The sequence below is a fragment of the Histomonas meleagridis genome (assembly GCF_020186115.1).
Source record: "Histomonas meleagridis strain 2922-C6/04-10x chromosome Unknown contig_16, whole genome shotgun sequence".
Lineage (NCBI taxonomy): Eukaryota > Parabasalia > Tritrichomonadida > Dientamoebidae > Histomonas > Histomonas meleagridis.
Window position 1 is genome coordinate 905,882 of NW_027150781.1, and position 21,952 is coordinate 927,833.

Genomic DNA, 21,952 nt, shown 5'->3' on the forward strand with positions numbered 1-21,952 from the left:
TATATAAAAGAAAAATCAATTTTTTTATCTTCATCAGAAACATTAAATAATTTTAAATCATTAAAACTAGTTAAATTAATGTTATCCAAACATATTTCAATAAGCTTTGGAATTGAACGAGTTTTAAAATCATTTTGATGTGTAATAATACCTGTGGCAGATTGAATATATGATGCAAGTGAAATGTCATTTGAAAAACGATGGATTATATCAGATAAAATCGGATTTTGTGAATCATTTACAAACTCAGAGATAACACTCGAATAATTATTAGTATCAGATTGTAATAATTGATATTCAAGAAGAATCATCGCAACACGTAAATCTGGAAATTCTGCTGTAAACGTAGTAAAACTTTGGATTTTCCCTTCAATAATGAAATTTAAACATGGCTCAACTATAACATCAATAAATGTTTTATGTTTACAAATAGAATCATTGGTTAACGTAAGATAATTCCCTTCTTGAAATAAATGTGATGTCGCTGGATATGGTTCTGCACATGAATATAAACTTTGGAAAATTTTTGATGTATTTTGATCATTTAAAATCGATGGTATCATCCAAAATTTATAAAATTTGTGGGTATCAATGTCGTCAATGGAAAATAATGGGAATAATGTTGGATCAAATTTGGAAGAAAGATAAAATGATTTAAATTGAAAAAATGAAAATAAATTCTTGGCACCAATACGATTTAATAAATCATCAAAATATGACTGGAGTGAAATATAAAGACCATTATATTTTTTAAAAATGTATTTTAAGGATCGACATACTTTTGTAATATTATTTATAGGAATTGAGGTATTAGGATGAATATATGTCATTAAAATATTACTCTCTTTGATTTTGAGTGTTTCAAGAATTGATAAATAAAAAGATTTTGGTATTGGATAAAAAGATAAATTATCAATTTTTAAAAGATAAGAACGACAATACCATTGAATAAAATAATATGATTGAGCTTTTTTAACTGGTTTCCAATTACCTGGTTGTGCTGTCTTGCAAATTTGTTGAAGAATGGAATTTAACGATTTATCTGGAATTTTGCATTGAAATAACATAGAGTTGGAATATTGCCCTAGGAATATGTTGTAAATGTAGAAATTTTCATATAAATTATTAGGAATTTCCAATGTATATTTTTTTTCCATTCTTCAACAGTTAAGAAAACGATTAAATTCACCTTAAAAAATAAACAATAAGGAATACGTTAACAAGAATTTGAAGAAGGGGTGCCTCAAAAATGTTTTCATCCTTCTTTCTAATTAGAAAGATATAGCTATATCCTAGAATCTGATTTTCAAAAAAAAGGAATAAAACAGCTCGTTTTATCAAATCGTAGTTTGGTGGGTTCCAGAAAAACATTTAGCGCTTTTTATGTTTCGAACAATGAATTCTTTCTGTGCAGGTTCATTCACGTTGACCACAAACTATTTCAATAACACCAAAGTAAGGGGATGAATTAAGTCAAAGACAAATTTTTAAATGAAAAATAAAAATAAAAAATTGCATAATATCTCTATAAGAAAATGGAACACAGACTATCCACAAAAAACTAGTTGAGGTTAACAAAGTAATTGTTAGCACCCATTTTAAAATGGCTACTTATTCATAAGGTTAAAAAATTAAAATTTTGCTGGTTTTTGAAGGATATGCTGTACCAGCAACACACCAACACGCCCAGCTCAATGTACCCTTAGAGTTTCAAAGACAATTGCACGCCTTTGCCTTTTGCTCCAATGGTAGAATGGCTGAGTAATTGAATATATAAGTGGTCGAGTGGTTGTTCATACGGCAGACAAATTTGGTTTAAATAAGATTTAAATTGAATTATGCCCTATAGAGATTAAATCATACGAAAGCTATTATCACAAAGAACGATTCAAATGTTGAATTAAAATTTTTAGGTATTTTTCAGAAATTTTTAAAATTTAATTAATTACTCAAACCCTAAATTATGAAATTTTAATAATCGTAAATCAGATATTGATGTAATAACTGTAATCATGGGATAAATTTATCAGGAGAATATATGAGTGCTTTTGGTTAACTAAAATCATTTATTTGAAAATTGATAACATTATTTTAGAGAACGTTAAAAGAGTTCAAAAAAACCAAAAGTGCCACTAACTCAAAAAGTGGCATTAGAATGCTAATCAACTTAAGATTCATTGATGGAAGTACAATAAAAGTTGAGGCATCTCCCACATCAACAGTTTCTAGCTTATCAGACCTAATCCGTAACAAGCGACAGCATTCAGGAAAATATATGTTTATTTATAAAGGCAAAACTTTAAAGGATGACACCACAATTGAATCTCTTAAACTTGCAGAGGGTGACTTTATTGTTGTGCATATACCAACATCACACAAACATCGATTACCAAATTCAGAAGATGAAGGTATCCCTCACAATCCAAGTCAACCCTCAATTCAACCACTCCCTGACATAACAAGAGAAGGAATGTTTCCACTTGATTTTAATGAAGATGTTGAAATTGATGAAAACTCAATTAATTCCTTAGTCGAACTTGGGTTTACCAGATCCGAATGTGAGACAGCATTACGTCACACTGGTGGTCGTGTAGATTTAGCTGCTGCACTTTTAACTAATCCTGATAATTTTTCAGAAGAATTTAATTTGGATCATTCAAATTCCGAAATCACACAAATGATTACACGCCTCCACAACGAAAACCCCGAAGTCCTTAGACGTATCCTAGCTGAGCTTGACCCTAACATCGCTTCCCTCTACGAGCAGAACCCGAATGTCATTCTTCAAGCGCTTCAAGCTCAGGGCACCCCAACTGAGTTAAGCGAAAACGAAACTGATCAAAACGAACAACTCGAGGAAACGGGTGACTCTGGGTTGGTTCCAGGCGTGGAAACAGAAAATGAACTCGAGTTGACACAAGAAGATGAGTCATCAATCCAAAGATTGCAAGAACTTGGATTTGATAGAATGACCGTTTTACAAGTGTACTTCGCTTGTAATAAGGATGAAAACCTTTCGGCGAATTGTCTACTCGCAATTAAATAATATAAAAATGTTTGTCTTAAACTTAAAATAACAAGTTTTGGTTTGACTTAAATTTCCTTTGTATTTGATTTCTTTTGGGGATGAACTTGGAAGAAGAATGTTTGTTTATCTTAAATTTTTATTTATTTTTTTATTCATTTTCAGGTTGAAATAATTTTGATCGTTTCGTATCGAATTTACGTTCAAAAAGTTGTCATAATACGGTTGGAAAAAAGTTTTGTTTTATGAAATCATTTATTTTTTTATAAATGAAGACTTCGCGTTTCTGGAATTCCTTGTTTAAGGTGTCAGAAGGAGAATCTTTCGATAATTTTTATAATTCGCCACCACTATTAGATATTTTTGAAAGCACAGTTATATCTTCCACAATTTTAAGAAGAAAAAATTTACAACCAAAAATAAATACATTCGCAATACCGGGAAAGCTTCCGTTAAGAAGAAATGTAACTAGAAGGAATGTTCGAATCCCAACAAAACTCAGAACTTAACAATGTTACCACAATAATTGATTGGGACAATCTAAAATGGGGTGAAGTCAATTTGAACGGTTTACGTAAACTGTAAGAAATTTGTTTGGTTTACATGCAATCACAAGAATTCAAATGGAGACATCTGAGTTTTGGAATTCTCTTTTCAAGGTCTCTGAAGATGAATCTTTCAAACAATTTTTTAACTTAACACCATATACTGATCTTTTTTCAGGCACATCACTTAATTTAGATGATTTTTCAATTCCTGGTAGAATCGTTGTTCAAAAGAAAATACAAATTGTACCAGCTGAACCGCCACCAGAAAAACTTCCTCCAAGAAGAACCGGAATTAGGAGGAATGTTAGAGGTCCATCAAGACTACGAGATTTACAAAAACCTGAAGAGCCCAAACCATCTGTGGTTACCTCTACACCATCAAGTCAACCAACAACGCAACAAACAAATGTTTCCAAACCACAGCCAGCAAATATTCCCAAGTCACAACCAGTTAATGTTCCTAAACCTCAACCAGCAAGTGTTCCTAAGCCGCAACCAACTCCAGTTCCAAAAGAGCCACAAGCAGACGAATCGAACCTTTCTCCTTTCCAACGTGCCAAGCTTGCAATGGGACAGCCTGCATCAAAGCCAGAACCTAAACCAGAGCCTAAGCCCGAGCCTGTTCCTGAACCTGAACCAAAACAAGAAATTCCCCAAGAACAAATCACAGAGGAACCAAAGGAAGATCAGCACATCGAGGAAGAACCAGAGGCAATTTCCAAACCACAGCTTAAGCCTGTTCCAAAGCATGAAGAACCTCCAGTCGAGCCACATAAAGAACCTGAAGTCGATGAGTCCAATCTCTCACCGTTCCAGCGTGCAAAACTTGCAGCCCAACGCGGACAACCTGCACAAGAAACAGTATCAAAGCCGCAGCTTAAGCCTGTACCGAAACATGAAGAGCCTCCAGCTGAACCAACCAAACCACAACTCAAGCCTGTTCCAAAGCACGAAGAGCCTCCAGCCGAGCCACATAAAGAAGAAGTTGATGAATCGAATCTCTCGCCATTCCAGCGTGCAAAACTTGCAGCACAACGCGGACAACCTGCACAAGAAACAGTCTCAAAGCCGCAGCTTAAGCCTGTTCCAAAGCACGAAGAACCTCCACCTGAACCACATAAAGAAGAAGTTGATGAATCGAATCTCTCGCCATTCCAGCGTGCAAAACTTGCAGCCCAACGCGGACAACCTGCACAAGAAACAGTCTCAAAGCCACAGCTTAAGCCTGTACCGAAACATGAAGAGCCTCCAGCTGAACCAACCAAACCACAACTCAAGCCTGTTCCAAAGCATGAAGAGCCACCACCTGAACCACATAAAGAACCTGAAGTCGATGAGTCCAATCTCTCACCGTTCCAGCGTGCAAAACTTGCAGCCCAACGCGGACAACCTGCACAAGAAACAGTATCAAAGCCGCAGCTTAAGCCTGTACCGAAACATGAAGAGCCTCCAGCTGAACCAACCAAACCACAACTCAAGCCTGTTCCAAAGCACGAAGAGCCTCCAGCCGAGCCACATAAAGAAGAAGTTGATGAATCGAATCTCTCGCCATTCCAGCGAGCCAAGCTTGCAGCACAACGCGGACAGCCTGCTGCAGCCGCCACAACGCCAAAACCAGCTGCTGCACCCTCAGAGCCAGCTAAGCCGCAACTTAAGCCTGTTCCGAAGCACGAAGAGCCTCCACATAAAGAACCTGAAGTTGACGAATCGAATCTTTCACCCTTCCAACGTGCGAAACTTGCCGCACAACGCGGACAACCTTCTACAGCAACTACAACAGCTCCTCCGAAGCCAACGCCGGCAGCTAAGCCTTCGCCAGCGCCAGCACAAGAGCAGCATAAAGAACCCGAAGTTGACGAATCCAACCTCACTCCATTCCAGCGCGCAAGACTCGCTGCACAGCGCGGACAAGGGCAGCCATCTGCGCCGTCCAAGCCCGCGCCCGCTCATCCGCCGACGCCAAAGCCTGCGCCTGCGCCTGCGCAACCTCCTGCACCAAAGGAGCCCGAAGTTGACGAATCGAATCTCACTCCATTCCAGCGCGCTCGCCTCGCCGCACAACGCGGACAAGGCCAAGCTCCATCTCAGCCATCAACGCCGAAGCCAACACCCGCAGCTAAGCCAGCGCCAGCACCGGAACCACATAAAGAACCCGAAGTCGACGAATCGAATCTTTCGCCATTCCAACGCGCACGACTCGCTGCTATGCGCGGACAAGGGCAAAGTGCTCCACAGCCGGCAGCGCATAAGCCATCAGCACCTGCTCCAAAACCTGCGCCGGAGCCGCATAAAGAACCCGAAGTTGACGAGTCGAATCTTTCGCCGTTCCAACGCGCACGACTCGCTGCAATGCGCGGCGTGGGACAAGACACGCATTCTGTAGCAAATGAAGCGAAGCCAGTTGAAGCGCCACAACCAGAAGAAACAGAGCAACAGCAACAGCCTCCACAAGAAGATGAAGAGCAGCCGCATAAAGTGGTGCAAACAAGAAGGAGAATGACGCGAAGGGGCGCAAGAGCGCCATCGGTTCTTAATGATCTCAAACCAAAAGCAAACGAAGAGAACATGAGTCACCTCACAGAAAATAATGAGGAAACAGAACCAGTAACTCAAGAAGAATGATAAGTAGTAAACATAACAAATCGAATGTAATTTTTGTTGCAGAGAATAGGGCTTAAAAACTACAAAATTAAAAAATATGTAAAGTCAGCAGAAAATGATTAGATGACTTTTTCCGAGAAAACATTTGTTTATAAAATGAGAAATTTGTTTGAAAATTACTATAAATTTATTAAGATGAAAGATGAACGAATTGCTAAGGTTCCAATTTTTGCAACTGAACTCCCTGCTGGATGATATCACCATTTAAGTTAGAAAAACAATTTTTTTTGCATTAATATAAAATTTAAATGATGTCTTAATCAAAAAATCTATGTTTTATAATATTGTTTATATCAAAAATAATAGCAAGCAACACCAAGCAAATTTTCAAAAATTTGAATAGTTTACGTACAAAATTGAGGGAATCCTGGTCGTTGGAAATTGACAAACTTTGGTTGAATCCTTTCTCTCGCTGTAAATGCAAGACGTCAAGCTCTTCGGAAAGTGGTCTTATTCCGATATCGATTTCGAACAACTCGATAAAGCACTTGTTGATTACATCTCAGTTCACGAAAAACAACAGGTAATTCTCCCACACACAGCAGGCCGTTATCAACATCAACAATTCCACAAGGTAAATTGTCCACTTGTTGAACGTTTTGTTTGCTATCTTATGTGCCATGGTCGTAATGCAGGTAAGAAGCTTATGGCTATTCGCATTGTTCGTCAAGCATTTGATCTCATCAATTTAGTTACAGGCGAAAACCCACTTGTTGTCTTTGTTAAGGCTGTTCAATATTGTGGTGCTCGCGAAGATTCAACACGTATTGGTGTTGGTGGTACAGTTCGTCGTCAAGCATGTGATGTATCACCACTCCGTCGTATCAACCAATCACTCGCTCTCATCACAGAAGGTGCACGTAAGTCTGCATTCCGTTCATCCAAGACAATTGCAGAATGCCTTGCCGATGAACTCATTGCAGCATCAGGTAATACAAATGACAGTTACGCAGTTCGTAAGAAGGATGAACTTGAACGTATTGCCAAATCCAACCGTTAAACAGTACAAATTGTCATGATAATTTTTTCTTTCATTTTAAAATAAATAATAATATGGTATTTTAAAAATAAATAAAATGGTAAACACCATTGTTCAATAGATAAAGAACTATTCTTTTTAAAAAAACATTTCATTTTGTTAACGGTCTCCTTTGACGGTTTAATTCGTTATCCTCAATAATAAAACAATGGAAATCAACTTTAATCAAGAAGATAAAGAAGCTGCAAAAGAAGTATTTGATAGGGTAAAAGAATCTGACTCAGACACAGCATCATTATTTGAAGTTGTTGATGCACTTCGACTTCTAGGATTACCCGCACAATCAGACAAATTATACAAAGAAAATAAGAGCTGGGATGTAAATTTCGAACAATTTTGCATGATTTATTCCAAAATGAAAGAAGAAAAAGACAAAAAAGAACTTAATGACCTTGTTCTTCAATCATTTGAAGCACTTGGAGGAAATTCAAATCAGCAAGGTGCTATTGATGTCAACAAATTAACAGACATTTTTAGTTTTTATCAACTGGATATAGAACCTGAAGATTTTCTCCAAAGAGCGAATCTTGATTTAAGTAGCACAATTTTGTATGAGGATTACCTGCAAATTTTTGAACTCTCTGGGACGCGTCAATAAATATTAAGTTTTGATGTTAAAACTATTGATAGGAAAACCAATTTAAAATTTGTACATTTGCCTAACATTCATTTAATTTATTATATTAATATAATAAATTTATATTTTTTGGGACTAAAAAAATTTTTTTCATCTTACGTAAGCAGTACCGATTAAATGAGTTGAAAAAAGAAATATATTATAGCATTAAACATTTATTAAGTCAATTTTAGATCAAATGTTTTAGAGATTTCGGAATAGCATGCACTGAAATCTCCTTCTATAAATCCATTAAAATCATCAGTACTGATGATCAGCATCACAACCATCATTATTACTTCTAATAAACATTTCTTTTTAATGTTATTGAAGATGCTTCTTTCAAGTAGTTTCTGCTGTTTTTGGATGTAAAAAAATTCTAATATTTTTTCGTAGAATAATATTGTCAACTCAAATAGATGAATGAACTCTCCACATCAAATGGGTATTGCTTTTTGAGACAGATCTTTTTTGTCTATTGCTTTAAATACTTTCCTAATAAATCTCTTCTTCCTTATCAATAGATCTTGAAGAACTTAGAAACTAATTTAAGTCATTTCCCTGGTTTTTCTAGTTATGTGTAGTATGTGTGTGTCATGAATTCTGAAAATTTGTGCGAGGAATGGATTTGTGATGATGTGTCCATGTATTAAACATTGTTTATACAATAAATAAATTTATCAATTTGATAGCGCTCATGGGCAAAATGCAAATAAAGCTAGAACATGTAATCCTATAAAATATTTTATATATTTTTCAACATACCGAAACATCATCTCAATCAATGAATTTGAATAAAATGCTACAATAAATCCATGGATATTGAAGATTATTATGTAAATTCAAATGGATTAAATGAGTTCCTAAAGATATATTCTCTACATAAATGTAATAATTCAACACAAAGGCTTAATATCGAATTATCCACACGATATCTTATCCATTTTATATAAATAGTTTATTTTATTCTTCTTTTTCAGTAAAATTTCTGAATTCTTTTGTTATCCACATATTTAAAATCATTTTTTTTTTCTTTTAAGTTATACATCATATTCCTTTATACAAATTCGATATAAAGTGAAAATGTTAAAATCAAAAATCGAAAAACATAACAAAATTTTATTATAAAAATTTATTTTATATTTATTACCTCATATTCACTGCCTTTTTTCTTTCCATTGATTATATTGCTCCAACAGAAACATTAAAAGCTGAGGAGCCTTTTCACCGAATTTATTAATAATTTCGGTATTAGAATAAATAATACTAAAAGCCCTAAACAAACCCACAGATATATTCTCTTTTGGCAAATCATAAGATTCATATTCTTTATTAAAGTTTATAAACCAATCACAAATCCAATATAAAATAATAATCACATTTCCTTCACTCTTTAAACAATTATCATTTGTTTCCACCAAATAAACGATTAACAAAAACGCATAAACAATAGAAGGCGCAGAATATTTAAACTGCGAAGAATTCAAAAACAAATTAATTGCCAACTCACGCACATTCACGAAATTCGGGACATTATTTAAATAGTTCAAAATAAACAAAGAAAAAGAAGACATACAAATTGTATAAGTTTCAGAGTCATTGATATCATTATCACCATCCAAAACATTAATAATATTTTGATACATCATTAATATATTATTAATATTTTCATCATTAAATGGGGTTTTCATATTATATATTTGGATGAATTGTTCGAATATAATTGGCAAATAAATTGGTGAAAATGTTTTAATTATTTGGAAATATGATAAAATTGATTGTGTAACAAATTGTTGATTTTGATAATTTAATATAATACTTGTTTTAATTAAAGGTATTCCTGCAACACGTGTAGCTTCATTACAAATTAAATTGGGCAAATTTGGTATGAAATTAGTTTGGAATTGTTGTTGGATTATTAAATGATTAAAATATGGACTTAAAACCATTATATGGATTAAGGCACAAATATCTTCAATGGCATTATTATAAAAATCGATATCACGATCAATATCTTCATCTGATTGTAACATTTCTTGTTGAATACCAAATTGTTCTAATGTTTGAACGATTACACTTTTATTGTCCAAAAACTTCTTTAATAAAAATTGAAGATTTCCAAATAATTCATTAAGTTGTTCTTCATTCATCCATTGTAAGTGGATAATAAGTTCAATTATATATTTACATTGGACAACAAATTTTTGTGATTGAATTGGTTCATCGATAAATCGAATGATTGAATTGATTGTAAACATACTTAAGTAAAAAAATTGATTTAATATTTCTTTATTATTTCGAAATATTTTTATAATTTTAGTTAATAATGTTAATAATGTATTAATTATAGTTAATGAAAAACTTGTTTTTGTAACTATGTTTTGAGTAAAGTTAAATATTATTTCTAAATATGGTTCAAAATTAATATTTAATCTATATAATAATGAAATTATTAAATCAATTTTTTGATTAAATCCATCAATAGTCGATTTTAATGAGAAAGATTTTGATGTTTTTTCTTTTGATGTTAATTTATAATAAATTGATAATGGATATATCGAAGAATCTTCTAATACATTTATAGTATATACATTAATATCTTTTTGTAAATATTGTATAATGCTTTGACTAATTTCTTTAATCGAATTAATATTAGCAATTAATATTAAGTTTTTTAATGCTTCATAACAAGAAATATCAAAATTCTCATCAATATATTTGTTTTGTAATATTAATAATTCATTTAAGAAAAAATTCGTATAGTCATCAGTTTCTAATGGTAAATTTTGATTCATAATATTAATTACAGCTCCATAATATACATTAATTATTGCAATCTTTAATTGTGGGAATTGTATTATATTAGGATAAATTTGTTTGGTGATTTCTAATGTTTGCATTGCATAAGGTTGATATTCAGTCTTTAAACATGACTCGAATTTATATATAATTTTGAAAATATATTGTTGAAGTTCAATTGGTACTTGTCTTAATAAAGAAATTAACATATCGAAGTTAAAGAATTTATATAAACTATATGGTGTAATCTCATGATAATATGATAATAATGCTTTAGCTCCTGCTTTTCGTACTTTAGGATGTTGTTCTTTTGGGAAATTAAGTAAAAATGGTAAAATTGTATCTTGTCCTAATATTTGATATGTCTCTGATTTCACTAATGATAAATTAGATATGATTTTATAGACTGATACACGTAACTTAAGTTGCGAAAATTGTGGCATTTGAATAATGGTTAATAACTCAATCGTAAAGAGTACTGCTTCATCTTCTTGTATATTCATCCATTCAATATGTCTCATTGCTGAATACGCTACAAATATGGAGTGTATTTGTTGCCATGTAATGTTCGATTGCTTAAATAACTCATTATTATATTGATTGACAAATTCTAAATAATTGGGAGTGCTTGAGTCTTTTAAAATACTTTGTAAGACTTCTTTGGCACAATCACATGGCAAAATGTTGTTGTAATCTTTTTCAATGGAAAAGTGCTCGTCGGTTTCCTCAATGATTTTGAATAAACATAAGAAAACGTTGTTGATAAAACATTGAGAATTGGAACATAAGGCAGGTGAGCCTTTAGCAAGTGAAGCAAAGACATAGATGGCAAGATTACGAAATGGACATGTTCGAGAAGATGCAATCGTACAAAGAAATTGAATGAGATTGGGTAAAATGCTCTGAAATTTATTACCATGATTCTCAGCAAATAAGTCAATGGATGTTAAGAGACCTGGAAGTTGTTTTTGTGGAAATGTTGATATCAAATGTAAAAATGCTTGTGGACAAAAGTCATTATCTACAATGCCCCAAACAGAGAGGACTAATTGCGCACGTGGAAGAATTGAGGATTCATATGTTAACTCTTTGGATATTAAAGCAAATAAAAAATCTGGACTAAAACCTGCAAAATCTTCACTATCAAGAAGAATTTCGATGATAATAGAGAATACATATGTTTCAAACTGTGCATTTTGTGATAATTCCATAATGTATTGTTGAATAATCGTTGATTGAGTTTGTTTATAAGTTGTTGTTGCAAATAATGCAATAAGAGAAGTAATTAATGATTTGGAATTTTCTGGGAGCATTTGATTTGAAAGTATTTTTGGTATTTCTTGAGAAAAAATTTGCCAAAATGTATTTTGAAATTCAACGGATTGAAATAAATTACCTACCTTTATACCACGGGAAAGAAGAGTTGCACCTATTTGAGAATTTCTTGGATTTTGACTATTTGCTATAATCATCTGTAAGGAAAAAATTTCAAAATCCATTGGACAGGCTCCTAAAAACTCAAGCAATACTTTTTCGCTATTAACACGAGTTTCACTATTTGATAAAGAATCATTTGCAAGATTGCAAAAAGTTTCCAAATTCATGAGCCTAAATTTTAGCTACGGTTATAAACGGCGTTGATTAATTCAATAGCATCACTTCATGTTCAAGAAGCAATTGAACAAGACGCTGTCAACCAAATAGACGGTCGTTACAAATCAGAAAATCAATTTTTTTTCATTTTCCACTGAACTAAATTTAAAGAAACATTAATAAATAAGTATATCATATTCAATAAAATTATTCTAACCAAATTTTGTTATTTTATTTTTTTTTTCTGAGAAATCTCTAAAATTTCAAAAGGATTTTTTGGGCTTTAGAATTAAAAACAGAACTGTTTAAATTCAAAATATATATAGAACTAATAATAGTTAATCTTGATTTATATAATTTTTTTTAGTTTTCATTCTGTTTTTAAGTTATACAAGGTTTTAATATCTATAGACCAGAGCAAAAATTCAAAAATCTGTCTTTGCAATTTTTTAAAATTTATATGTTCTAAAGCATAAATAGGAAAATTCTTGAAACATTTTATTCATTATTGGAGGCTCTGGACAAAGAAGAAAAAATAACTTTTTGAATTCATGGATCCATTAAGATTCGTTCCGATATTCACAAAAAACAAAAATAATTTCGTTTTCGTAAAGATAATGAAAAATATCATTTCGATTTTGTTCACATAAATGAATGATTTCTTCATTACCTCCTGTAACTACATATTTACCTGTATTTTTTACATTAGTTAGTAAATTTTTAAAACATTGAACTGATTCAACAAATGCTGCATAATTAATTCATGAAACATTTATAAATGGGTTAATAAAATCACATCATTCATAAAGTGATAGTTCAATTAATAAATTAAAATCAAGTTTTTTTTCCTTGAAGTTTTCTTCAAAAAGTTTTTTCATTTCATTCTTTTGAAATTGAATAAAATATGGATTTCATTGAGTTTTAAGAAAAATGTTCCAAGTAATTTCAATAAATGATCATTCGATCAAGAATATAATTCGTTCCATTTGTATTTTTCATAAAAAATAATATGTAAACATACATAAAGAATTGTGTTTTGAATTTTATTATTCTTTTCATGAAATTCAAGTCCTTCAAGAAATATCAAATATATGACAATCGATTTCATTCGTTGCTCAAATGAAGAAATTATCATTTGACTTATACAAAGTTAGTTATTATTAAATTATAAGAAAATGAATATTTTTTATTAATTATTATGTTTACCGTATGTGTAATATATATATATATATATATATATAATATATTATTTTTGCTAATTAATGAAAGTTCTTCCAATTTATTATCATAAAAATTTCAACTTCAAGACTGATGTCAGAAACATAAACCTATGAAAAATTCAATCAATAACCGTGTTTTAAACGGTTTGGCCTTTCCTTTGCCCAAATGAGCATACCAACAGGAGATGAAAAGAAAGAAGTTTCAACAGTTCAGAACACTCAGCGCATTCGCTTAACAATTACATCTTCAAAACTTCCAAACCTCCAAAAAGTTTGCAATAATTTAGTTCAAAAACTTAAGGCTGAACATCTTAAGGTTCGTGGACCAATCCCAATGCCACGTCGTCGCTTAAGAATTACCACACGTCGAGCTCCATGTGGTAATGGTACTGAAACATATGATCATTTAGAACTTCGTATTTATAAACGTGTTATTGACTTCGTTGGAACACCAGCTGCTGTTAAACAAGTCACACAAATTGGACTTGAGCCAGAAGTTCATGTTGAAGTTTCAGTTATCACTGAGTAAATACTCGTAATATGAATTTTTTCATTTTTGCTAATTTTTTGTAACTTTTAGTTCAAGCAAATAATTTTTAAGCTGTAATAAATTAGGATTGTGTTTAAATGAAATAACAAATTTTTTGATTTCTGACCTATGAATATGTGTAAGACCCATTTCATTTACGGATGTGTAAATAAACGAGATGCAATATCATTAACAAGCCAAGAAATTCCATTTTCTACACCAGTGTTTGTTGCTGCTGAACATGGAACAATTGACCAATGTCTCCTTTCGATTCTGTCTAAGTCAAGAGCATCGCGGATTTCCTCTGATTTCATTGCTCCGGCAATATCTTGTTTATTGGCGAAAACAAGAAGTGATGCATTTGCCAAACGTTCTTGTTGGAGAATTGAATCAAGCTCATCCTTACATAATGAGATTCTCTCACGATCTGTTGAATCAACAACCCATACGACTCCGTCTGTTGATTCAAAATAATTTCTCCAATATGCACGAATTGTGGATTGACCCCCAACATCCCAACAACTTAGTCTATATCCTTGACATTCAACTGTTTTTATTTCGAAACCAAGAGTAGGTGAAAGATCATCAATTGATTCACCCATAAATGCTTTAATAACAGATGACTTACCTGCATTATCTAGACCAAGAAAAAGGATTCTCATTTCTTTTTCTTTTAATTTAAGTTTACGGAGGAAATGGAGAAGACCCATTTACTTGATTAATTAATAAACGCACGCCCCATAAACATTGAGAAGGTCTGTTTAGAAATGAGGCGCTCGATTTTTTCGAAGCCAATGCCTTCATTAAAAAAACGACCAATACAGTATCCACAATGGAAACCTCCGAAGCGCCAAAAGCCAAAACCAAATATGTATCGATTAACCGCAACAGATTTTGGTGTATCATTGAAACCATCTATAAAAGCAGTTTCATTTACACAATATGAAGAAGAACTCACATATCGTCTTGTTACAAACGACGGAACAGATCAAGCATTGATTTGGCTCACGATGGCTCGGAACATATTTCATCATGAGTTATCACAAATGCCTGAAAATTACATATCAAAACTTGTTTTCAACAAATACCACAAAACTGTTGTTTTAATTTCAAATGGGAGAGTCCTTGGTGGTATTTGTTTTCGACCATTTCAATCATTAAATTTTGCAGAAATTGCTTTTTGTGCGGTATCATCAACACAACAAATTCGTGGTCTTGGTGGGCATTTAATGGCACAAGTAAAAATGTATCTTCAGGCGTTACAAATTCTCAATATTTTAACATATGCTGATAACTCTGCTGTTGGGTATTTTAAAAAGCAAGGGTTTACTTTAAACATTAATTTAAATCCATCTATATGGACTAAATGCATTAAAGATTACATGGGTGCAACATTAATCCATTGTAAAATCTCTCCGATTGTTGACTATCTTCACATAAATGTCATTGCTGATTGTCAAAAAAAGCTTGCTTCCCTTCTTATGCCCGACGTAGAACTTATTTATGTTAATTCATGGCCAGTTCATTCCATCAAAGGAATCACCATCGAAAATGCGCCACAACTTAACATCATTGATCAAATGAGACTTATTGTACAGAAGACAAAAGAGCATTCAAGATCATGGCCATTTCGAAAACCTGTTTCGAAAAGCGAAGCTCCAAATTATACTGACATTATAAAGACGCCAATGGACTTATCATTACTTGAAAGGAATGTTAATGATGGAAAATATACATCACTGAAACAATTCGAACATGACATGAGGCTTATTTTCTCGAATTGTTATAAGTTCAATGGTCCAGAAAGCGTGTACACAAAGAGCGCAAGAGAATTAGAAAAGTATGTAAATGAACTGTTTTCAAAAAGCTCAACTATACACAGACATTAATTGTTTTTGTTTAACAAATAAAGTGTTTTTGATTGTTGTATATTTTTTAAAATTTTTTTAAATATAAAAGATATGTAATTATTTATATGCTATTTTTCATATTTGAGTTTTAATTTTGGAATATTCATTTGTATGTTTGCTAATTAAATTCATGTTATTTTCAGACAAGACAAGATGATGTAAAGGAAAGACGATAAAAAATTTATTTGCCTGAAAAATATGCCCACTTTTCAAACGAGATTGTGTGCAAAAAATAATCGTCTTGAAATTTACTTTTTGTTAGCAATTGCCACTTTTTGATACACAAAAAGTGGCTGATTATTAATTATTTTCTATTTTTCTCAATCAATAAAAGTTAAAAATGTTTAAAACTTAAATATAAAATCAAGTTCGAGAACTTTAATCTAATTACAATGTTGAAACATCTAAAAGTAACTTCGAACAAGATATTTTTTTATTTCGAATCCATTATAATAACCGTTAAGCGCCAATGAATTTTGAAATAAATTATACGGTCGTTTCACTTCGAAAATGGAAGGTGATAACTATGATGTCATCGCATGCGGAACAGGTTTCAAGGAATGCCTTCTCAGTGGCCTTCTCTCTGTTGCTAGGAAGAAGGTTTTACACGTCGATCGTAACGATTTCTATGGAGCTGATTGTGCCTCATTAAACATCACACAATTCTTCCAAAAGTTCTTCCACAAGGACCCACCAGCAGAACTCGGACCAAACCGTGATTGGAATATCGATCTTATTCCAAAGTTCATCATGGCCGACGGTCTTCTTGTTAAGGTTTTAATCCACACAAAGGTTAATGATTCCCTTAACTTCCAACTTATCGCTGGTTCATATGTTTATAAGAACAAGAAAGTTGATAAGGTTCCATCAACATCTGCAGAAGCATTCTCTACTTCTCTTGTTGGTCTCTTAGAAAAGCGTCGTCTTGCATCATTCCTTGAACAAGTTACCAACATCTATGATAACCCAAGTGATCCCAAACACGCCAAAGTCAAGACAATGACAGCACAAGAATTCATGAAGTCATATGGCCTTGATCCATCCACAATGACATTCATTGGTCACGCCATGTGTCTTGAACCAGATGATCAATACCTTAAGCGCTCAGCTAACGAACTTATTGACAAGATGGCCCTTTATGGTAACTCCATCTCCAAGTTCAAGAACCAAAACTCACCATACTTATACCCAATGTACGGTCTCGGTGATCTTCCACAAGCCTTTGCTCGTCTTTGCGCAGTTTGGGGTGGTACATACATGCTTAACACACCAGTTGATAACATCATCATTGAGAATGGCAGAGCAGTCGGTATTGAATCCAATGGAAAGAAGGCTTATGCTCCAGTCATCATTGGTGATCCATCATACTTCGCCAAAATCCCAGGAAAGACAAAGACTGAAGGCAGGATTGTTCGTGCCATCTGTCTTCTTAACCAACCAATCAAATGCCTTGGCAGCAAGAACAAGGTTGATTCTGCAAACATCATCATCCCACAAACTGAAGTTGGCCGTAAGCATGATATCTATGTATGCTTCACCTCATACCAACAACGCGTTTGCCCACAAGGTTGGTACGTCGCTCTTGTTTCTACAACTGTCGAAACAGATAAGCCAGAAGCTGAATTGAAGCCAGGTCTTGACCTCCTTGGTAAGATCGCATACCAAGCTGTCGAAGTTCAAGATGTATACATCCCACAAATCCCAGGTAGCCAAGATGGAATGTACTGCAGCTCTTCATATGACCCAACAACACACTTCGAAACCACAATTGCTGAAGTCCTTGACTTATACGAACAAATCATGGGCAAGCCGGTTAATTTCGATGAAGACTAAATCTTAACTGATTTGGAATTTCTGCTTTTTGAATTGATTTTTATCGTTTATATATTTTGGTGAATAAATTAACGTTCTCAATGTTTCTCAAACACTTTCAATTTTTGAATACGAATCCGATTATTTTTCATTCATTTGACTCTATCGTTGGAATGTGCCGCTGGATTTTTGATTGGATGATAAAAAATAAAAGTTTTACAAATAAAAAGCTAGAGACGAGTTACTGTTAGGCCACGTTGCAGGAGTTCATTTTCCCATTGTTTCTTTTCTTCCTCTATTAATTTTGCTAACCGAGCACGTCGTTCAGCAACTAATTCAAGTCTGGCAATCCTAACTTCTTCTTGCGTTCTTTTAATGTTACGACGAACTTCAGCATTATGTACATAACTATTATGAGCTTCTCTAAATCGTGTTTCATTTTCTCTTATTTGTGCTGCCCTTATTTGCGCGGTGGCTTGTGCTCTCATTTCGTTTTGATTGATTAAGGACTGGATGTTAGAAGGGTTTCCTGTTCTATTTCTTCTCATTTTTTTTGCTAAAATTAACGTACGTTTTAAATAAAACAGCGGTTTCATTCGTATTCAAAAAGTGGATTCGATTTGACAGATTAAATAAAAAGTGGCTTCAATCCCATGTCAAGGAGAAGTTCGAGAAACCTATCAAGCATATCTCGCAAATCATCTTCTTCATCAGTCAATGAATTACTACGATCATCTTCAATAATTGAATTATCTGATAAAATTTCCTATGATCCTATTTTTTATTTCCAAAAGTATCTCAATGCATTTATTCAAGAACCACGTGAGCTTGTTGTCCTTAGGCAATCCGTTTCAAAATCCTCATCACTCACAATTAAGCCTACTCAAATACAATATTTTCCTCAAGATCAAACTGTAAGAATTAAGCAAGAAGGCGGTGACAGATCGTACCAAATTAATACCTTCGATAAAATAGAGTGGGGTGAAGTTCCTGGTCCTTCAGGTAATATGAAATTTATCAATATATCAATTAAAGGTGATCGTAATCCTCTAATTCTTCATGGTCCTTCAGAAAGTATGGAATTCTGGTATGATGCACTTCAAGTTCTCCATAATAAAAATGCTCAACCAAGTACGCCATCGTCATTATCAAGAATGGAAATCTTCACTAAAGCCACAGAGATTTCCAAAATACCTCCAAGCTCCAACTACACTATTCCTCCTCCACCACCAAACCTCAAATTCACCTGTGAATTCCCACCAGAGTAAAATTTTGGTATTGCGTTAAAAATTTTAATTTTGTTTTTGATTAGCCAAATCAATAATTAAAATAAAATCACATCAACGTGTTGTTATGCATGTAAGAAGAAAAAATTTTATTTCATATCATCAGCCATAAACATAGAATTCTAGCAATTGTTAGATGTAAAAATACAAGAATATGTTTGATACATTTGTTTAAATGTGGGCTAAGAGATTATTTGTCATAAAATTCTTCAAAATATAATCAGATTTTATCAATGTGCATTGAGCCATTTTAAGTTTCTTATTTTATATTTACACAATACCATTTTAATATATTTAATAAATTTTTAATTTATTGTTTTAATCACATTTGGACAAGAAGAATTCTCCATGATCAGATCCGGATTTCCATGTTCCTGAAATTAGGATAGATCCATCATTTGAATATTCACCAATGAAATAGAACGGGCTATCCAATGAAAATCCTTGTCTAATGATAACAACTCTTTGTGTACCATCAATCCTCACTCCATAAACATCATTCGTGTTATCGTTTTCTGTGCAGGTGCCCGTTATGAAGCCGTTACTGAGTACCTCCAACCGCACATCAAGTTCGCGCTGCGAGTTCCCTCGCGCGTAGAACGCAAGGTACTTGCCAGTAAAGATGGGGTCTGCCCAGAGCTTCTCACCTTGGTCCTGGCTGGTGTTGAGAACAATTCTGGAGTTGGATGATGATACATCAATTTGATATGTACTATCAATTTTGTCAAAACGTCCACTGAGAATTTCTATCCCTTCTTCATCATTGTATTTGCAAAGAGTGATGTTGTGTGTCTTAGGTTGAATGTTAGCTTTGATGAGATGATACAGATTATCAGTAAAAAGATAATAGCCATAAGCAACAGTTCGATCAATCTTAAGATAAACTCGAATGGAAACGTTTTGTGAGTTGGGTAATTCTATGTTACCATCGAAATAACCGGAAATTTTGACATCTATTGGTTCGAGTATTAGATTACTATCACCTGATTGAGATGGCACATATCTTTGAATTTGATCTGGCATTAGTTTGGAAATACGTTGGAGTTTTGCATTTTTACCAACTGTTGATGGAAATGATCGAATGCTTCTTGGAGGAATAACCTCGATTCTTTGTGATTTTTTGTCGCCCCTTACTTCACATGAATACCAATCAGAAGTAGGGTTATAAACGTATGTTTTATTTTCTGGAATTATGAGAGATGACATTTAACTAAATTTTTGTAATTAATTTTTTATCTTGCCACTTTTGTAAACGGTCTATAAACACTTTTTTTGGGTGTTTATTAAATTAACGTTAATTTTTTCCGAATTTTTGACCCGTTTTGTATCGTTACCAGAACGTTGGTCAATCCCCGATGAGAAAAAAAAGCTCTGAAGAAATCATACATTTTTTTATTGGCGGTGTTGGTTTTGTATATGCTGTCGCCTTAGTGTGTTGTATGATAAATAGCCTCTTATTCGATGATGAGAATAAATATTCTCAATTAAAGTACGGTGTTAATAACTCTATTCATCATATAGCAGTCTGCATTGCAGTTTTCTCCCTTGCAGCTTTTATATTTACAGTAATTGCAATCCTTCTATTTGTTGCAGAATCACAACGTTACATGTTAACAATTTTCATGATAATATCAATGCTCACATCTCTTGGCCTAATACTCACCCAAATCATAGGGCTTTCACGTACAACGTATGGAAATGCTATTGTTACTTCACAATATAATTATTATGATACTGATGATACTTTTCGCGACTATGTTGATACTTATTTCGAAGTTGGTAACGCCACTTTAGAACTTCCACCCAACAATTCCACTTTACAAGTTAATTCTTCTCTATTTGTTGATTTTTACATTACATACAAATACTATCAAAACTCATCATATCACACTGGCACTGTTCCCTCCTGTAATTTCACCTTCCCTAACACCTCTATTTTCAATAGTAGTAATCCATGTGATTATGATTTTTCTGGCGTTATTGGAAACTGCATTGGCTTTTGGAATCCGACACGATTCCAAAGCTATTGGTGTACAGTTTCTAATGAGCAATCCACCCTTAATGCTAGTTTGACAGACTATAGCCTTGTTGAGGACATAGCCAAGGAAAACCGTAAGAAGACCGGAATTGCATCTTACTCTGTTTTCTATGGCCTCAATGTCATGCTTCTCAGCATTGAGTGCATCACATATTTCTTCATTATAGTTCTTATTCTTTTAAGTTTGTTTTTAGAGAATAACAGTAATGTACCTAAAACAAATCCAAAGAATAAAAAGAATGTAAATAATAACAATAATAAAGAAAAAGAAGAAAAGAAGAAAGAAGAGCCAAAGAAAGAAGAGAAAATCGAAGTAAAGAATAACAAAGATAAAGAAAAAGAAAAAGAAGACACAACAAGTGACGATGACGAAGATTCAGTACAAAAAGAGTCGTCGTCAACAATTGGATTATATGAAGAAGAAGAAGAAGAAGAAGAAGAAGTGTATGAAGTAGAAGAGGAAATCGAAGAAGAAATAGAAGAAGAAACATCTGAGGAATCAAGCGAATCATCAAGTAGCAGTAGCTCATCTAATGAATAGAAATATATAAAACTAAGATAAATGTGTAAAATGGATTTTTAATTGTGATTAAATAAATCGTTGAAGAAACAATATGGTTATTTGTATTTTCATTAATCATTTGCTTTTACATTACGGGGAGAAACGGACTATGACGGACTACCTGATGTATGTGCTGTTTGAATAATCGTTGTGTTTTTATGTGTAGTTAAATAATAATGTGGATTACTTACTTCTGAATATCCATCAAATCACCATCTATATGATTCATCCCTTGCAAATTTTGCAATAGATTAATCAGATAATTCATTTAGCTCAGCCCAAACATCACTAAGAGCTTCATTTGAGGCTGTATG

At 33.1% G+C, this 21,952-nt stretch overlaps 12 protein-coding genes across 12 annotated transcripts; 9 read left to right on the forward strand and 3 right to left on the reverse strand.

Moving 5' to 3' along the window:
- Positions 1-2,155: 2,155 nt before the first annotated feature.
- GO595_002132 (UBA/TS-N domain containing protein) lies at positions 2,156-3,046 on the forward strand (the record flags this gene model as incomplete). Its single annotated transcript, XM_067915008.1, has 1 exon — positions 2,156-3,046. One exon carries the CDS (start codon positions 2,156-2,158, stop codon positions 3,044-3,046), a length of 891 nt encoding a protein of 296 aa, XP_067777818.1.
- Positions 3,047-3,648: 602 nt separating this feature from the next.
- On the forward strand, positions 3,649-6,195 carry GO595_002133 (uncharacterized protein; the record flags this gene model as incomplete). Its single annotated transcript, XM_067915009.1, has 1 exon — positions 3,649-6,195. The coding sequence occupies one exon, from the start codon at positions 3,649-3,651 to the stop codon at positions 6,193-6,195; it is 2,547 nt and encodes an 848-aa protein (XP_067777819.1).
- A 457-nt stretch (positions 6,196-6,652) lies between these two features.
- On the forward strand, positions 6,653-7,234 carry GO595_002134 (40S ribosomal protein S5; the record flags this gene model as incomplete). The annotated part of the gene is made up of 1 exon (XM_067915010.1): positions 6,653-7,234. One exon carries the CDS (start codon positions 6,653-6,655, stop codon positions 7,232-7,234), a length of 582 nt encoding a protein of 193 aa, XP_067777820.1.
- A 187-nt stretch (positions 7,235-7,421) lies between these two features.
- Positions 7,422-7,871, forward strand: GO595_002135 (uncharacterized protein; the record flags this gene model as incomplete). The annotated part of the gene is made up of 1 exon (XM_067915011.1): positions 7,422-7,871. The coding sequence occupies one exon, from the start codon at positions 7,422-7,424 to the stop codon at positions 7,869-7,871; it is 450 nt and encodes a 149-aa protein (XP_067777821.1).
- Positions 7,872-13,667: 5,796 nt separating this feature from the next.
- Positions 13,668-14,030, forward strand: GO595_002136 (40S ribosomal protein S20; the record flags this gene model as incomplete). The annotated part of the gene is made up of 1 exon (XM_067915012.1): positions 13,668-14,030. The coding sequence occupies one exon, from the start codon at positions 13,668-13,670 to the stop codon at positions 14,028-14,030; it is 363 nt and encodes a 120-aa protein (XP_067777822.1).
- A 155-nt stretch (positions 14,031-14,185) lies between these two features.
- Positions 14,186-14,740, reverse strand: GO595_002137 (ADP-ribosylation factor-like protein 2; the record flags this gene model as incomplete). The annotated part of the gene is made up of 1 exon (XM_067915014.1): positions 14,186-14,740. One exon carries the CDS (start codon positions 14,738-14,740, stop codon positions 14,186-14,188), a length of 555 nt encoding a protein of 184 aa, XP_067777823.1.
- Positions 14,741-14,797: 57 nt separating this feature from the next.
- On the forward strand, positions 14,798-15,919 carry GO595_002138 (Histone acetyltransferase GCN5; the record flags this gene model as incomplete). The annotated part of the gene is made up of 1 exon (XM_067915015.1): positions 14,798-15,919. The coding sequence occupies one exon, from the start codon at positions 14,798-14,800 to the stop codon at positions 15,917-15,919; it is 1,122 nt and encodes a 373-aa protein (XP_067777824.1).
- Positions 15,920-16,450: 531 nt separating this feature from the next.
- Positions 16,451-17,773, forward strand: GO595_002139 (GDP dissociation inhibitor family protein; the record flags this gene model as incomplete). Its single annotated transcript, XM_067915016.1, has 1 exon — positions 16,451-17,773. One exon carries the CDS (start codon positions 16,451-16,453, stop codon positions 17,771-17,773), a length of 1,323 nt encoding a protein of 440 aa, XP_067777825.1.
- Positions 17,774-17,982: 209 nt separating this feature from the next.
- On the reverse strand, positions 17,983-18,300 carry GO595_002140 (uncharacterized protein; the record flags this gene model as incomplete). The annotated part of the gene is made up of 1 exon (XM_067915017.1): positions 17,983-18,300. One exon carries the CDS (start codon positions 18,298-18,300, stop codon positions 17,983-17,985), a length of 318 nt encoding a protein of 105 aa, XP_067777826.1.
- Positions 18,301-18,405: 105 nt separating this feature from the next.
- GO595_002141 (uncharacterized protein) lies at positions 18,406-19,020 on the forward strand (the record flags this gene model as incomplete). The annotated part of the gene is made up of 1 exon (XM_067915018.1): positions 18,406-19,020. One exon carries the CDS (start codon positions 18,406-18,408, stop codon positions 19,018-19,020), a length of 615 nt encoding a protein of 204 aa, XP_067777827.1.
- A 336-nt stretch (positions 19,021-19,356) lies between these two features.
- On the reverse strand, positions 19,357-20,244 carry GO595_002142 (uncharacterized protein; the record flags this gene model as incomplete). Its single annotated transcript, XM_067915019.1, has 1 exon — positions 19,357-20,244. One exon carries the CDS (start codon positions 20,242-20,244, stop codon positions 19,357-19,359), a length of 888 nt encoding a protein of 295 aa, XP_067777828.1.
- Positions 20,245-20,477: 233 nt separating this feature from the next.
- On the forward strand, positions 20,478-21,617 carry GO595_002143 (uncharacterized protein; the record flags this gene model as incomplete). Its single annotated transcript, XM_067915020.1, has 1 exon — positions 20,478-21,617. The coding sequence occupies one exon, from the start codon at positions 20,478-20,480 to the stop codon at positions 21,615-21,617; it is 1,140 nt and encodes a 379-aa protein (XP_067777829.1).
- Positions 21,618-21,952: the final 335 nt, after the last annotated feature.